The sequence below is a fragment of the Centruroides vittatus genome, unplaced genomic scaffold, assembly GCF_030686945.1.
Source record: "Centruroides vittatus isolate TY-2023 unplaced genomic scaffold, ASM3068694v2 contig_754, whole genome shotgun sequence".
Classification (NCBI taxonomy): domain Eukaryota; kingdom Metazoa; phylum Arthropoda; class Arachnida; order Scorpiones; family Buthidae; genus Centruroides; species Centruroides vittatus.
This window is the reverse complement of record NW_027122490.1, coordinates 2,390,621-2,410,440: the sequence shown is the minus strand read 5'-3', so window position 1 is coordinate 2,410,440 and position 19,820 is coordinate 2,390,621. Positions and strand designations below refer to the sequence as shown.

The 19,820-nt window shown below is 25.0% G+C and overlaps 1 protein-coding gene across 1 annotated transcript in view; it reads left to right on the top strand.

The window, feature by feature from the left end:
• LOC136981424 (uncharacterized) overlaps positions 1-19,245 on the top strand; it is a 100,470-nt gene extending 81,225 nt beyond the window's left edge. The window contains exons 5-6 of the mRNA XM_067277743.1: positions 17,113-17,233; positions 18,755-19,245. Coding sequence (XP_067133844.1) covers positions 17,113-17,201 — 89 coding nt within the window. The 3' untranslated portion in view covers positions 17,202-17,233; positions 18,755-19,245. The remainder of the gene's footprint in view (positions 1-17,112; positions 17,234-18,754) is intronic.
• Positions 19,246-19,820: the final 575 nt, after the last annotated feature.

Here is a 19,820-nt window from a genome sequence, read left to right as displayed (position 1 = left end):
GTATCATTGATCATCTTTCTGGTTACTCGGAATGGATCATAATGTAAATGCCTTCTGGCTTAGTGAAGAATAAGACGAACACAACACATTACCATACATTATCTACACAGACATATCTCTTACAGACATTAAGCAACTATCATCTAAGACATGCTATTAGCAAATGCCAAAAGTTAATAATATGCATAATTGCTAATGCACAAAATGTACTCATATTTCTCATGAATCGCATAATATTACATGATACAAAATCCCTAACACACATTATACGTGTCAAAATTTGCACAGTTACAAGAAAAAAAGTGTCAAAATTGTAATAATAAAAGGCACGAAATATATCTCTTTTACTTTTTATCATATTCAAATATATTTTAATTAAATGTAAACATTGAATTATTATCATTATTCACTTATAGTTGACTTTTATAAGATGATTATTTACGATAGAAATATTAATATGAAATACTAAAATAAATATTGACTTATACATTAAAAATAAATTTATATTTATAAATTCATATTGTTAAATTATTATCATAAATAAATCTTGTATTACTTACGAAAAGAAGCATAAAATTTCAAATTGAATAGATTAAAATAACTAAAATACTTTTGGATTAAATTGTAATTATATGTATAAAATGTGATTAAAGTTAAGTATTAAAAAAAATTTGATTATAATTTCAAATATAATTCATAATTTGACATCATTAATTAGTAAATACAATATTTATTAATGTGGATTATTGAATTTCTGCAATTATACTAAAACTGATTGCAACAAGTTACGCAATTATTAATAAAGATAGAACAATATAACTTTGAATTTAATATAACTAAGAATCGTGGACGAAGGCCAATTATCATTATAAATCAATACTTGATGAATATTTATACCATTCCTTGTACTAATGAGGAAATGGTATAAGCCAACATTTATGAATGATATAAGATCTTCATATAAAGATCATATATCTTTTAAGTACTATATTCAATGTTATTATAATATGTATATTTTTAAATTATGAATTGATTAAAAGTGAATTATTTTATAAAATTTAAAAGTTTAAACGCATATAATTACATGTATTACATTTTTATATTAATATAACTGTAATCAGTAGCGGATTACGTTCTTTTGAGGCCCTAGGAGCAATTTTATTATAAGGCCCCTTATGTAAAAGTGTTTTTATATTAAAAAGACAGTAATATCCTTAAGTAATAATAAAATTTTTTAAAGATTTTTAAACCTTTACTATATTTTAGAGACACATTATCTTTTTACTATGTCATTTTTGAGGCCCCTCGAGAAGACGAGGCCCTAGGTGCACTAGGCACGCGCCTATTGGGTAATTATAATCTATATATATAATCGAGACGAGTTGATAATAATAATAATAATAATAATCAGTGCAGAGCCCAAACGGTTACGAGTTGAAAGTTGAAATTTGGTACACAGTTAGGGTACGTCACGAGAACGCACACTAAGAAGGAATTTTTCGAAATTCCTCCCCACGGGGGGAGGGACAGGATTAAGGCTTAACACTTCCATCAACAATGAAAGTGTTACGTAACAATAAAAGTGTTAAGAGAAAGCGACGTGGAAGACGCAGATGGAGAAGAAACGGGCGCTGGAGAAAAAAAAAAAGAAATAGAGTAATATGTTAGAGCATATTCGATTTTCAAATTTAAACAGATTAGTTCGGTTTTTCTCGACCCTTCTTCTTCAGAACATTCGATGAAAATCGAACAATATTAGAACATTCGATTTTCAAATTCGACCTTTCTTTAGAAATACTTAGTTTGTTGATGAAATTACTCTTTCTTTTGTGACTATAATGTAATAATCTTAATCTTCGCTATCGTTACTTTTGCCCGAGCAACGCCGGGCCTACCTGCTAGTTATTTATATTAGAGTCAGTGACGATTGTAAATTTAATATAATTAATATATAATAAATATTAAAAACTCTAATAAAAATATAACTTTAAAAATATTCGAAGAAAACGCTAATTCATTCATGTAAAATACATAAAAACACGTTTTAATTTTCTTCTCGTAATTAACTTCACAGGGAAAAAATCTATCAGAAAATTAAACAATTGTATAAAACTATTTAAATTATATCTTATCATATACAATATTATTATAATCAGCGTACATAAATGTGCATAAGCGTATATATAAACTAGATAATGAAGTAAATTAAACTAAATTTTCTGCTCAAATAAGATAAGAAGAATAAGTACAAGAGATTTACATAATTATTTGTAAATTTCGTATTAATTATTCAAGAAAGCCAAGCCACTAATAATACATTACTAGTTATCTAAATTTGATTAAGAGAATTGAAAATACAGTTAATATATACAAAAGTATAATAAGCTAATGATAAAATTATATTAAGTAAAAACCAACCTTATATAGAATTGATAAATTACTACTATATAATATAACTAAAATGTTACAAGCATTAAATTCGTATTTAGGATTTTAAATACGAATAAACCAAGCGCTTATATAATAAGAATTCTGTGTATTTTTCTTTGAAGTAACATGAATATTTGTGGAAAAATTGATTTGTGTTCTTCATGTCATATACTGTATTACCTATACACTATATCTACACTAACGTTCAATATCATTATATATAATTACTATACAAGCTATATCAAGAGGATACTAATAATGATGTCATAAAGTATCATAATGTTACAAAGATAATTGATAATTTAATAAAGTTTGTACCATGAATATTTATAATTTAGTTCAAAAAATTCATGTGTTAATTTTAGTTTGTTCAATATTTGGGTATATTAAATTTCCTTAGCAATTTTTAATCTAATGTACAGTACTGTACTTAACGACATCTAAATCGTGAATGTAAAAAATTGTATTAATGAAATAAATATTAACATCGATCTAATATTAAATGAGAAATTATAATTTGAAGTTCATAACTCTAGATGTTAATCTGTGTTTATATATATATATATATGTTTGTTATGAATATTTTTATAATAATTTAAAGCTTTTTAACGATTTTATAATATTCTTATTTTATTTTATTGTACAATTTAAAGAATAATAATAATATTTTCAACATAATTATTGTGTTTCATCATAATCATTATCATGATTATGATAGAACAGCTTAGAAATTGAGACCTGTTCCATTTAAGTTGAAGGTGTTTTTGACCTCTCCATCTATTTTGGGAAAGTCTATAGCCCTCTTCCATAATGTTTATGTTGAAAGACTAATTTCGGTAAGTGATTGTTGCCCATTCTAATTAGACGCTTCTCCATTTTATTTCGTATGATTTAATGTTATTCATTACATTGTCTATATTTAATTTTCTTCTAATATTCAAGTTTTGCTTCTAATGTAATTTAGTAAGGTCTAGTAATGGTTTCAAAACTGTCATATGAGAAGCTTTCAACTTTTAAAGACCTCATTAAGTTAGAACTCAGATCTCACTGACATAAGATAGGACAGGAAGTTATCAATAACAGAATATAACTGCATACAAAATGATAATAATATCATTTAGGAATTAACAATATATATATAAGAAAAATATTTACATAGTGCTGAAGTGACACATACTACATTGGCAGTAATGGTATGAGTATGATCTTTTGAAATCGTTGAAAATCTTTAAATTTTTCCGTAAATAGATGGAGTTTTAAGTGGAATTTTCGTGTCGTGATTTAATCTTTTAAACTGACAAACGCTATATAACATAGTAATAAAAATTTAATTAAAACTTCGATTTAAAAAATTCGAATTTAGATAAATTCGTGTATCTTCGTATTAATTGATTCTTGAAGAAAAATCAATATATAATAAATTATAAGTAAATGCAAAAAATAAGGTAAAAAATTGAAAAATTCACGAAAATTCAAAGAAATAAATAAGAGTTAGTCAAATTTTTTATATGTAAATTAAAAACAAAAAATTTAATATATTTCTAAAAATATTTTCAATTTTTTAAATATCATCAAGAATGAGAAAAGAATAATGCGTTTAAATGTTTCTATAGCATAATTTTATTTAAATTAGGCTGAATTTATCTTTAAAAGATTTAAAGTAATTGGATGTATCTTTATTTAAGATATTAAATATAAAGTATAGAGCCTAATGAAAATAAAAACAATTTCTTGTACAAATCACAATTATTCTGAAGATTTTTGTATGAACATTTTCTTGAATTTCATTGATTCGTTTTAAATTGTGTTATAATCTTAAATGTTGCAATACTAAAACAAATTACACACACACACGTAACCGATAGAGCTACCATAACAATTTTATTATTAATTTGTATAAAGAGATACTATACGATTAATATATACTTATTGCTTATTTATATTTATGTAAAATATTGTGAAGAACGTCTATCTTGTTGTTTAATAATGTTATTACATCATTTAAAAAAACGACATCATTTCATACGAGTTCAAAGAAGCAAGGAAAATAAATAAAATTAGACACAAACATTACTATTTATACACATTAATAATAAAAGTTTCAATATATATGTATATAAATATAAATATTTTTAATCAGTTTTTCAATTTTATTTAATTTTTATGCTTTTTAAATATTTACGTATTTAATTTGAATAGTTTATTTTTCCTTCTTAAAATATATTTTCTCAATATTTAATTTCATTTACTTTTATATTTATAAAAGAAAATTTTATCATCTGAAAAGGATAAATTATTAATTCAGATTTTAGTATATTTATATTTACTTTTTATATCCGATTTTTAATATAAAATCTTATTTATATTAAAAGTCTAATATGAAAATAATTTAAAATTTGTTTGTTTAAATCTTTCGATATGTGAACAATGTTTAAATATCCATTAAAGACTTTGCCAAAACTTTTATAAAAATTTCGTTGTCCAAGTTTAGTTTCTATATATTAAGCAAGGTAGTAGCATTGGATAAGACTGCTTCATCAACAAAATATTAAAAATATTGATTACTGTTTTTTTTACTTAGATAATAAACAACCTTATCTTTCTAAACCTTAAACTGTGATTAAAATTAAACAGTATGCGTTGAAAATAATTATCTTTAATACAATATACTCTACCTATTTGATCAAAATAAAAAAAGTAGAGGCAGTCTATAGAAGTTTAACTTTATTTCTATCTTCTTATCTCCAAAACTCTCTCGAAACTTTTATAATTTTTTCTTAAAGTAAATAATAAATTTTACATTAAAATCACTGTAAATACTAAAGCAGATTTTCCATAAGTTACTTTATATTCATTTCTCCTAATTATTTATCTTATTGCCAAATTATACAAGTACTTTATAATTTTCTACTTTAAGAATTGTGTGCTTTTGGATCAGAGTTTTAATTTTAACAGAAAAGATTTTTATCAAATAAGAAACTTGTAATAAATATTAACCTCTCAGATAGGCAAACTAATAGAGTTTCTGGTAGTAAATATCTATTTACTTGGATAGGATTCTTTATCCTTCCAACTACTTAATTTGAAGTAGTGCACATGCTACCAATTGCATTAGTATGCTGCTTTTAATTCACTGTGGGAATTCGAATGTAGTTTTGCATTCGTTGTACTGCTTCAAAGTAACAACTTAGACAATGATCTGTTAGATCTATAAGTACTTTTTGCTATTTTTAAACATTCTTCCTGCTCTCTCTTTACGAATCTGGAAGTATAATGTACTATATTTAACTCCTCTAATTATTTACTTCATTATTAAGTATAATTATATATATACAGTACATTATTATAGTGTATATAATTATATATACAGTCTGTAAGAACAGGTAGGATTACATACTAGTGTTAATGATTAAATTAAACTTAATCAACATGATTAATTTTTTTTCAAAGCATCCATATTCATGATAAAATTTAATTGAAGGTTTAATGTAAAAAAATTAACGATGTTTTTTTTAGAAAAATTACTAGTCGAATTTATTGGTTTTATTCGATATTTTATGTTTCCAAGTAAGAGTTTCGTTAAATAAATAATTTTTATAATGCGCATTTGTTAGATTACTCGGGATGTTTGCTTATATTATCTATTATTGATGATAAGGAGCATTTAAAATCATTAAGCTTCATCCATATGTATTAGAAACAAGCAAAGATTAAGAAATTTATTGGATTCTTCTAAAAATAACTAACGTGTTGATTTTCTATAGCAGTTAAGCTAAGAAAAGAATATTTTTATAGATTTATTCGAATAGTTAAAAATTACGTACAGTACAGTGTTTGCTCGCCAGTTATCGTAAAATAATCTATACTTCCTTCCTTAGCAATTCGAGCGTATAATATTAGGCAAGGGAATTCTTTATTATAAAGTATTATGTCGAGGTAAATCCGGACTTTTGTCAAGAGAATCTGAGAAGAGGACTGACGTGTTATTGCCTTGCCGATTAGTATAATTTACAGACCATTTATAGACGACCGTGTAGCTGTAAAAGCCGCTTCTTTTAAGATGCTCATATTTTATCAATCTTTGTCAGTTTTGCTAATATGGTAATTCACTTAGGTGGAGTCTAAAGAGGAAGTGGGTAACTCTGGTGGTTGTAAAGCGGCTGGGTCGTCCGGTAATTACAAGAGGCAAAAGCAGCCACAGAAACCTCTGTCATTTAATCGTGAAATCTATAGCCATTTGTGTCGCAAGAATCGACCAGAGCAGCTGTTTGCTTCTCACTATCCATCTACCAACTCGATGAATAAAATCTAATTTAACAAAACTTCTTCTTACGTTGTAAATTTCTACACGAAAATAGTTGATAAATAAAATAAGAGCCTAGCGTATTACGTCTTCGTATAACTTACTCGATGATAGCTTCGGCTTCGATTTTTGCTTTACCTCTTCTTGTCACTAAAAGAAATATCATACCACAAGTGGTATCGAAAAGGTAATTAGTGCCTGCGGTTGACAATTGGAAGCAGTTTAACTTGGCATTGTTAAAGTTGACACATCAGTCCATAAGTTGTATTGGGAAAGACATACAGTTGCGAAAGATCGTTTCTGGATAATTTCTAATCTTTTGTGTGACTTTTTAAAAAATCCTGCTCTACTTAGATAAGTATTTGCCCTAATTTGATATGAAGTTGTCATTTAAAAATGTCGTTTTATTAAAATTTCACGTACTTTCTTCCCATTTTTTAATATTCTTGTTGTAAATATTATTTAAATTTATTATTTACCATTTATACCATTAAGATAATTTTTTATTAGGAAAATTTTAATTTTCTTAAATGGTCTGTGTTTATACTAATGAAAGAAATTTTGTTTATAACATACGTTTCTTTCACACAAAATTTCTATAATTTTATTTTCTTATTTTAAAAAGATATTTATTCAAAATACATAAACAATAAAACGATTCAAATTTATCAAACTTCTTATTTCGTATAATAAACAAAACCTTATTATAATCTGATGATTTAAACTTGACTTGGAAAATGCTTTTTTATTTTATTTTTCAAATTATTCGAGACAATTTTTTTCGATATTTTTTTTCCTTTCATATACTTTCACCGTTTCTTTCTTGATCTCCGTCCAAATGTTTCTAGTTTATCTTCTAGACTGTGTTTTTTTTATACAGATAAATTTTTCTTCGCACGTAGTGTTTCTTTTCCTGCATTTTAGAAATGGTAATGTTAAAATAGGACCATTCTTCGCATTTCAACATTCTTGTCACTGGGTATTGATGCTATGTTTCAAGGGATTACTGCTTTCGGCAGAACAAACGTGAAAGTTTTCTATAAATCCATCTCTACTTGATACTCAATAAAGGAAAGTGCATATTTCCAGGCGTAATACTATAGTACTAAAGTTTTCGTCAGTTATTGAATATTTCTCTTGACAAAGATCAAACTTTTTAGTCACTTCTAATGGAAAAATTATTACATCCAGATTTTCTATAATTCTTTCTAAATGTAGTTGTCGTATATAAAATTGATAATAAACAATATTACAAGACAATTTCAAAAGGTTTTATCTTTACCAATCAGAAAAATATTATCATAAAATTATATTTATTTATAAAAAATTTATATAGGCTATGTTATTTAATTTACGAATATCTTTGATATCGATCGTTACACAAGTTAAAGTCATTTTTATCTTAAACACTTCTAATTTAGTTTCTCTTTGAATACATTCTTATTAATTTATATTATATTTTTATAAAAATAATAAATTTTATAAGATATTTACATTATTTAAAATAAAATATTCCACTTTTCGTATATGGAAAATTTAATAGAATTTGCTTTATTCCTACTTTTATTAAAGAAAATTAATTTCAAAAATATAGCAGAAACTATAAAAAGAGAAATCTAGTCATCAAAATATATTAAAATACGTTTAAAACATAATTATATTTTAAAAAATAACAAAATTTTTAATAATTAAATTTATAAAAATGAAAATAATCATCTTATAAGTAGAATAATTTAATTTAAATTGTATTATGCTGAAGTATGCATGAGAATGGATTAAAAGTTAACGTTTGATATTCTAATAATACTTTTTTTCGGAAGTAATTTCGAGGGGAAAAAAAGTAAAAAAAAAAAAAACAAAGCTGAATCTTAGTTTGAAATGCAAAACTTTTCTCATTGATGAGATTTCCGATATCAAATGTTAAATTTGCAAAACTTTTTAATGCGCCTTTAAGTTTGTGTAAATCCTAAAGCTTCTGTTGGTAGGATTAAAATAATCCAATGTGAAATTTCGTTATAAAATTGTTTTAGAAAATTACTAACATAATTTCAATAGAAAACGAATTGTAAAGAATTGGCTTCAATTCTCTTAATTCATCTCGTTTCCACTCTTCGCTAACTAATGCAAAGTTGACGATGTAATGTTACAAAAGGATAATATTTACCAAGGAACAGCATTCTCTCGAAGCGGAAACTTGTATCTCAACATAGTAACCTATTAACGGAAATAGAATTAAGTAATCAGCTTTCTAACAAATCTGTTTATCTCTTTATTGCTTAAATAAAGTATCGGAGATAGCCGTCTATCGAGACTCGTGTAATACAATCTTAATTTGTTGAACGACTCATAATTATTCTACTTAACATTTAATATTATATGATCAAGAACCGAATATAAATCTGTTGATTTGATTCAAATTCTACTATACACTTACCTCTACAACCACTGATCTTGCTGTGCAACTCGGAGAGTTTGTTGAACTTGGAATATCTATGGATAAAGCCAGTTATTTTTATTAAAATAAGGCACAGGCCTAATATTTGATTTAGAATTTTAAAGATTTTAGTATATTTTATAAAGAGAATTGTAGATAAAAGAAGTGGATGTAAGTCGAAACCTGTTATTTTTATGAACATGGACATGAAAAGAATGTTTAAAAGAACACTTTAGATACGGTCTAAATTGCTAGAAACAGTGTTTATTGGAAAGTTCAGTTATTGTATGGGTAAGGATGTAGCCTAAAGGATACTGGAAGAGTTCGCCATTCAAGCTTCTCCAACGATAAAATTGGACTGGCGAAGATAAGACAAGAAGAGAACAGATCTTTCTACTGAATAAAAACTTTGAATGAAAAATAAAAATTGAACCTGGGAAATAACTCGATTTCAATTTATATAAAAATCGATAAATATCAAAGTAATGTTTAAATTTTAAAATTTCCGAATCCGAATTCAATATGAAGTGGGATTTATACTCCAGAGGAATAAAAACTGCAGAGAACACCTTTACTTAGCGAATTGTTTCCACATAAAAATACTTATTTTAAATTTATTGTTATGAAATGAAGAAATAACATAAAAGAATAACAAACAGATTTTTATAATAATGGTTTCAATTTATTCGAACTGTTTTATTGTTTAAAACAGATTCAATAAAGTATTATCATGTTTAAAATGGCTATTATTATAATTAATCTCTTATTTTTCTCATTATACGATCTTTTATTCCTTGCAATTCAATATCTTAATTTCAATTCATAATGAAATTTTGAAAATTTAAATTTTCAAAATTTACATATTTATAAATATTAATTACTGTTTTTATATAAAAGAACCTGTTAAATTTCAATGTAACTTTATTAACTTATAACAAGAGCATATTAAGCATTATTACTAACAATGACCATTGAATAAATTAAGTATATTTTCTCACTTTTTCCAATTGAATCTTTAAGTAATTTAATACTATATTAATAGAGTGATTGTAAGCAAAGTTTGCACGCGTATTAAATAAAATAGAAAAAAAAAGAAATTTAACGAGCACAATTATTTAAACAGACCATAATTATTGCATGTCTTGCAAGTAAATGACTTGGACAAAACGCAAAGAAAGTATTTTTGTGACGAGTAACAAGAGCTCACCTGTCCAATTATAGATAGAAAAACAACGTGTCGTGAAGAGGACTATCCCGATCTATAATCGCTTGTAATTGTTAGCCGATACTAGTGGCCAACTCTCCCTTAATGAACTGTTCTTGTCCCATTAGTTGTACTTCATTGCTGGTCATTGTCTATCCTGGAGTAAGTTGCTACACCCACTTGCAGCACTCGTTTGATATTCTTGTCATCTGTCATATTTGAAATTCCTCAAGAAAATATGTAACATACTGTTTAGAGAAGAAAAATGAGACAGTGTTGCATAATATATGTAATGAATAATCTCGCCATTAACATTGCGTGCCATAATAAAGACACATGAAATGAATCGTCACTCTCTCGATAAAGAATGGCCTGATTTTTAGAACGACTATCAATCAGATTTTTCGATGAAAACAGCTCTCATTATAATAAAATTCAAAGGAAGAAGGTGAAAGATAGAGCTTTCACTTTTTTCCCACCATCGTTATTCTTGCTGTGTTTATTTCGATAATCACAATTTTTGTATAGGTATACTTACTTTAATCTCGCATTAAATAAGATTAAAGTATAATAACTTATGAAAATATCTTTTAAAATTTAGAAAAAAGAGAGAAAAAATTCTAAAATATAGTTTATCTTTTGAAACAGAAGGCGTAAGAATGGGATAAACAATATAGATTTTAGGTTAAAAAAAATGATTGAGATTTAAAGAAGATCGTGAAGGGAGAGAAAGATGCTCGTGGATGATTTTAGGGATAAAAGTGAATTTTAAAGTTGAAAGGAGTGTTCGATAGATAGGAATTTATAGAAAACAATAATAGAAAAACTCTTCTATAAAAGAAATAAGCTAATGATGATAATCTCTATCAACGTCATTCAATTATTATTAAAAGAAATCTAATAAAGACTAACAAATTAATATATCGATTAATTTAAAATTAAATTCAACAATTATACCAAATTTATGAAGTTTAAGTATAAATTTTTAATTAATTAATTAATTAATTATCTAGAGAGATGCTTCACAAACTCTGTCCTTCTCTAAGCAATTTCTAACTGGTGGATCTCAATCTATAGATACTTTCCGCAAACTATCCTTCTGTAGAGAGAGTTAACTACCATGTATAAAATTCATTATAAAAATTTAAATTACCATCTAAATATATATGTATTCTATATAGTTTATTGTGAATTTAAAAAAAAAAACCGACGACGGAACTAAAGAAGATTATTATCTCTTCAACAACAAGAATTCTTACAACAAAGGTCGCATCATCTTTGTTCGCTATAGTAACAAGTAAGTAGCATTATTACGTTCCGCTAACAACTGAAAAGTTTTTTCAAAACACTAATATGTGTTCCGTTAAAGTTGTTAAAATCGCTATTTTTTCAATTTTATAAATCTACCAATTCATGGAAATCTTCACGGATTTCAAATTCATTAAGTAAAACAATTTCATGATGATTATTTATAAAGAAATTTGATAAGTATCTTCATACGAAATTTCATAACACGCGTTATTATTTTATGATTCTGCAATTGTTTTCGTATTAAATATTAATATTTTATTCGCTAGAAATGTTTTCCATGATATGTTTTTCGATTAGTCATAAAAATCTTTTAAACTGAATCAAATCAAATTAGTTATCGTGTCATGCTTTATCACTTTTAATGCTGAATATAATGGCAAACTGTTAGTTTCTCAAACATCACTTAAATAATTATTACTTTGAATAAAAGCCGTCAGTTATTGCTCGAACATTCAGACAGAATGGCGTCAAAAAATTACGAATTGTCTTGTTAGAATGACTGAAACTCTTTCACCTGCCACCCCGTCTAGTTTGTTATGTCGAACACGTTCTTTCGTCACGTGATTCTTTTCCTACCTGGTGTAACGTATGACGTGTCGCGTAATTTTCGAGATGTTAAATAAATAACTTGGACTAGACAGATTTGCGTTAAGAGTGGTATGTTCTAAAATCAATAGCCATTTTTAATGTGATATTATTTAAATAATTCTTACATTTTTCATATTCATAATTCGTTTAATCAACTTTTAAATAACCATTATATCAATTTGTTTAGAAGGTAACGAAAAATTCATTATTAAGTTAATAAATATGATAATTTTATTATAAATATAAATTTTGTGTATAGAATATTAAAAATATAGTCTCATTTTACTTAATTCATTAATTATTCTGAAATCTACGATCTTTTGTCTTGTATTTAAACTCGATTATAATCCTCCATAAAATTTATTTTTTATTATTACAAAAATTATTTAATGTTTTCTATATTTATTGATTAAAAAAACCAAACCTAAATCCTGCAGAAAAATAATAATTTCGGAAAATTTATGTGTATACACGTTAATGCCACTAAATACAATACAAACAAGCGCATTAAATTATACGTACACAAATGCATTAAATATGGTATATGTATATAAAAAAGTGTAGCCATATATCACGTCCATCAAAGCATATCGATTGTTTATTTGATTGATTGGCTGTTCAAAATAATAGTAATCATATAATGGACTACACTACAACAACTAAGTAAATGTATTGTCGTGACCATAATAATATGTCAGTTAAGCAGAGAAATTACTGAATGCAAAAAAGAAAATTGCTATACATTTTTTTTTTGTATTAATATAATTCAAAATCAAAACTTCCGGTTACATTTAACACCATTTAAATAATTAAAAAATATATATATATTATTAGTATTTAGAGTCATGAAGTGTGAAGATTTCTTTACTCTTCATTAATTTATTTTTAACTTTTTTTAATGGATGTAACGTTATATCGATTTTAAGATATTAAAGTAATAAAAATTAAATATAATTGTTTAATTAAAATTTGTCAATCGATATGAAATTAAATGAAACAAATATGTCGATTTTTTCCATTAATAATTTAATAAATGAAATCTGACAGAGTTGATTGATATATTTTTGAGAGAGAAATGGGAATTTTTATAGCACATTAATAAATAGAATTTATTTTTGTTTAATTAATTATTTTTCTTTAAAATTTGACATTACTTTATCATTTAACAAGGTGATAAATTCTACCGTTTGCCTATATTCTATATGCTTTATCATATAGAAAAATATAAGCAGGCAAAAAGGCAAAAAGCAAAAACAATAAGCAATATTATATTTTATTACATATTTTATAAGATTCTTTGTTTCATTTGCTTATTTATAACGTTGAGATGGATTTTTTTCTAACCTGTAACTCGCGAATCCATGAATTTTCAAACTATATTCTTGTGCATAATAATAATAATAATAATAATAATAATACAGATTTTTAATATATTAAAAGAAGGAACCACTCGAGTAAAATTGGAAAAAATTGCTTTAAGTGTATCATAATTAAATTTTATATGATATTTTAAAATTCTAAGAAGTAAATGCTGTTTATTATATACATTTCAATGGGGTTGGATTCCTTTTATGAGTCGAGAAAATGTACTGAACTTTATAAAACCTGTACAGATTTTTATTGAATTCGATAAAATATTAAATTTTATTTATTCAATAAGACTTTAGTTTTATTTGGATTTTTAAATAAAAATTTTATAATAAACAACAAATGCTATAGATATTTTTGTAAAGAAAAAATAGATAGTGTGTAGTATATAAATTTATAACATAGCTTTTTATTACATATAAAAGGATAATTTAATATATAATTTAATAAATTAAAAAATAGTAATAATAATAATAATAATTATGAAAGTTTAATTGTAATTAAGCAAAAATACTATTAAACAGGAACATTATTTTATATTCTTACGTCTAGATAAATAGTTATGATAATTTAAACTAGGAATAATAAATTCAAAGAAATAATAAAGGTTTTATTTTAAGAAAAGCGAGAATTAAATTAAAAGAAAATATTTACTTTCTATTCATACTTATCTATTAATTCCTATTCTTTGAAATAAAAAAAAGTTGATAAATGTCTTAAAAAGAATCTCATCAAAATTTCGATTATCAGTTGCAGGGGATTATAATCTCAATAAACAACACGATTAAGGGAATTTTCGTTGTAAAAGTAGTCCTTATATTAGATTTGATGGGGATAGATGTCGTAGTTGGGTCACAGCGTCCAGATCAATATTTAGTGCAATTTGTATATCTTTAGTGAACTTCATTCTATTCTTTTAGGTGGATTAACAGTTTGCTGTGTGTCATCTATCATAGACTTAATTAACGTAATGTTAGAAGTGTTTTATTAAAAAATGGCGATCAGATTATTTATAAATGAAGCTTTTAAGTACTAAATTTGACAGTAGTTGACAAAGTTGGTTGTCATTCTGTGTTGACCGCACTGTTAAAATTTAATTTATTATACCGCCTGATAATAAGCAAAATAATTAAAAATATCTGCGTGATCTTTATTATAATTAAATGCTTTTCTTCAACGTTGTTTAAATTTATTAAAAACTTAATAAGCAAACCGCATGATATTAACATCGACACTTATTTAACTTTAAATTACTTTTCGGTAAACTAAACAATTAATATTCTTATTTACTAATTAAATTTACTAAATATTATTTTTATTCCTTTATTTTATAACAAATAACAGAATTAAGATCAATACAAATATAATAAATTTTCCGTGTTATTATAAAGTTAGTTGCAAGATATTAAAGTCTATCTACACATTAATTATAATAATATTTTATTAAAAATTGCCTTCTTAAATGTGTAATTTTTTATAAAAACAATGACATAAAATACAAATAAATGTTAATAATTTAAAGTTTATTTGATGATTTGGGTTTTATTTCCTCGTCTAAGACGTTAGTTATAATGGCAATAAAAAAAGGAAGAGATAAAAATGGAAAAATCTACATTATTTCAGTAAATTATTTTATTCTTAATGTCAATTTAAAGCACTATGATGTTCTGTCAATACAGAATTTATGATTTAAACTGCTTTACTTCTAGGTTAATTATATTTTAAAAACAGAGTCAATAAAATTATTTTTATTCCCTCAAGAAATTCTTACTGTTTTCTACCGAATTATTGATAAATTTTGAATGTTATTTTTCTTTATTTTATTTTATTTTGTGAAAGAAAAATCTTTACACATTCACAAGAAATTTAATAAAAGTATTGGCTTTATTTCGTTTATTAAAATCACGCCCGAAAAATTTTACATTTATCAAATTACTAATTACGAATCACTCGAATGTGATTCATTTTAATGATGTTTGTTTTATTTTCTATAGTAAAATAAAATAAAAATTTCTTTCTTTAAAACATAATATTGGATAAATATGTATAAATGTAAATGTTGTAAGAACTGATTAGTGTTGTTTTTTATATTCGTAAAATTATATTTAAGTCGAAAAAACGAATCTTTTACCATATTATATTATGATTCTAGTCATAAAATGTATCGACTAAAATATGAAAATGTTTAATTATTCTTGGTTGACCCCACCTATCATCTCTACATAACTTGTTAGATATTCTAATTCTAATTTATAAAGGAATATTTGCATTAAAATAAATTCTAACTACGTATTCAATTCTAAATCTGCTTACAATATTACGTTTATATGCACGATGATAATTCGTAAACGTAGATAAATCTTCCATATAAAGTTATATTCTTATTAAAATTATTACTCATAATTGTATAATTTAAGCCACGAATTAGGCTAAATATAAATGGAAATGTTTATCTTAAGGAGGATTCATTTATCAGCATAATTATTTAATCAAGTAACTGCATACTAGGTTATGCCTACTCATTTTAAAGATAGCACTTGCCCATACTTTACTCCTATTAATTTATAGTTTTGAATTTAATTCATAATCTAAAGTGTGTCGATTATTTTAAATAACCTCAGGAGTGGTGTGTAAAGTGAAAAATATAGTAAAAAGTTATTATATTCAGTTTTTATAAGCATAAATATTAGGCAACTCATAAGTTTATAAGCTTCATAATGAATATAATACTAAAATATATTCTAGTAATTGTTAATTAGCGAAAAAAAAACAATTTATCTGTTACATGTTTATGTTATTATTAATTTATTTTATGCTTTATTCAGGAATATGATAAATTATTATCACATTAAATATTAATCTGTTGTTCCATTTAATTACATTAAGGTAATATTAAGATAATGTAATTTAATAATTTACAGTTATAATCATTGACTCGTAGTAATCTATAATAGCACAACCATAACCGGATTTATATTCTCAAAGTACCATATATCAGCGTAATGCACTTCAGATATGTGAATAATTTCCATAGCTGTCTATTGGACAAAACTGTATAAACCACTTGTATATTTATCTATACAGTTGGCAACTATCGAGTACGAACAGCTTTTTTTGGATTGGATTACATGCTACTTTACAAAAGCAAGCAATAGCTTTAATCGCATAGTTTGTTCTAAAGTTGTGTCCAAGATTATTACTTTCAACTTTTAGAAAGAAAGCTATCGTACAAGCACACATTGATTCGTATTAAATCTCCACTATTACACCCTTCTTTATTTTATTCACTTTAACGTTTAGTTTTTTATTCCACTATCTACCATAGCAGTTGGTCTAAATTGTCAATTTTTTTTTGTTTCTAAATCGAATTACCGAGAACAAATGTTTTTATATTCCCCGTTACTAACATATATCAAATTTCCTTGTATTTACTGTATTTACTATAAAATTTCATTTTTTTCCCCTGATCTTTAGGTGAAGACGTGGATCATGCAATTACGTCAACTGGCTGTGTTTTCCTACTCACAATCATGTTTACAGTTTTACATTATCTTATTTCGTAAACAATTCAATGAAAGGAACTGTAAACATGCAGGTTAGTATTATAAATTGTATTATAAATTAACGTTAATATTATTCTAGGAACTGTTTACAACTAAATTATTTTATATCGTTATAACGTGTTTATAACCCTATATAAATTTAATTAATGTACTAAAGATACCAGACATAAATTAAAGTATTATCGGTTAAAACTTATGACTTTTACAATTTTAATAAAATACTGGATTATACTTATCCTTTCTGACATTTGTTTGAATTTCAATGATAAGTTTGATTGAGGAACAAATGAATATTAGTGTAATCCCCAAACTAATTTTCATCTTAGATTTTCTTCTTTCAATCTATTATAAATTTTGATTGATTCCTTGATTAACCTCAGCAACTTTTCAGTTCAAGTGATTCTGACAAACTTTTGAAAAGTCTTTGATTAATTACCGATCGAAAATTTGAACTGTCTTCAGTTTTATCTTTCTAGAAGTAGAATTAATTTTTTCTATTCTTAGTGAGATTTCTGATGCGATTACTCCCGGTGTGTTCATTTTCCCCCCTTTCTTTTTTCTTTTCTATAAATGAGTTATGAAAACTTTCGAATCTGATATGGGCTATTTACATTTGAAAACTTATAATTTTCGCTAGCCGGGTTACAAAGAGATTTTTAGACATTAAAATAATTGATTATATTATATATTCTATTCTGTATAAAGGATAGAATCCTTATATCGTGTTTGCATTGAATTAAATATGTAAATCCCCGGAGGAAATGGATGTATGGAAAGATGCATAAATATTTCCTCCTTGCATCCATAATAAATGCATTTAGAAATAAATTATAATTTCTTTTAATAAAGTATGATTTATTTTCTATGCAAAATATATCCTGGAAAAATATGAACCCGATATTCAAATTTTAAACTTTTTTAAATAAAAATTTTAAGCAATCTCCCCAAATAAAAAGAAAAAGTAAAAAAAGAATATGAAAATCAATTTTAGTGTGGAATGTTTTATTTTAAAAATATTATATAATTTAAATAAAACAAGATATTGGAAGCAAAATGAAAAAATTTCCTATTCATCTTAGTTAAATAACAATTGAAATTCCTAAGACATTTAATTTTTATTTTAATGTTCCTCGTTTGGAAACTGAAACTGTTTTTGATGGGAATTCCTTTTTTTTTATTTACTTTGCAATGGACAGGTTGATCCCTAGTACATTGAGTGAATGTGTTCTTCTTTACTATTCCTAGTCTAGACTCTAATACGCTTCCTAAAAGATTAAGACCCAATATCACCATCTTGAACCAATGTCTTATAAATTAAACGATAAAATATCGTTTATTTTTAATTAAGTAAACTATTTAACTCTTATCGAATTTTTAATATCCCTTAGAATATTTTTATAGATATTAATTAATTATATACTATATAAAGAATAGTTTTAGTTAATGTATTCTGTCTATAGACTTAATAAATTTATAAACTGTATTTAAATATAGATATTACTATTAAATTGAACTGTTTTCAATGGTACACAAACGGTATTCTTGTATTTCAGATATTCTACTCTAACCCACAACAGAGACTGTCAATATTCCAATGCTTGCCACACCGTCTTTGCTTCAACAAACTAATGTGTTTCCTGCTTCGATCCAAAATTTGTGAACTCATTCCCGCTATGTAATCCATTTTTGTTTTCAAAGTGCAGTATGCCAGTACTTCAGTGGGACCTCCAATGATTGCTGAAATTCTGTTCGGACAGTCATCACCCAAGTGCACACAAATAGAACAAATATGGCATCATATGGCGAACAGTGAACAAACTAAACATTTTCTAAACACAAAAGAATCAATTTTATGCCTATTTATGTCTTCAATAAGACATAAAATAGTCGGACGTATTTAAAAAATAAATAAAAAAAAGGGCATAAAATTCTGTTGGCAAGCTGCAGAAAGATTGTAAATATAAAGAAGGTGTCTTGTTCCTTATGTCACTTCTCTGGTACTGTATCGTCTAGTGATTGAAATAAAGGGACAGACCTCTATTAATCAATTTTTGATTTTTTATTAAGGTATAATTCACCAATTGTAATAATGTAATATCGAATTGGGAAGCCATTTTTTCATTTTTAATGATATTCAAAAACTAAGGAAAAAAAACAAAATTATAATTAGCTTTAAATTTAATTTTAAATATATATATATATATATATATATAAAATGGATTCTAAATTTGAAAATATAACGGAAATTATACAAATCATCAACCAAATAATGTAAATATTTTATTTAAACGGAATAAATTGCATAGAGATTGTGATAAATCTTATGGTAAATTTCCATTGAAGAAAATGCTAATTAATTATAATTATTATATCGAATAAATTATACAATACGGCTTATTCGATATAAAAATAATACCTGAAATTTATAGTTGTGTAGTGTTAAATAAAGAAAAATAATGATTTTGAATACGATTTAATTTAATTACTATAAGATATTTATAGTAATTAAAAGTGCAATTTAATTAATTAATTAAGGTTAAATTTAATTTTATAACGTTTTTAACACGACGACGGTGAGTTAAGTCATATATATAAAGGAGAAAAAGGGGTTAGAATGCA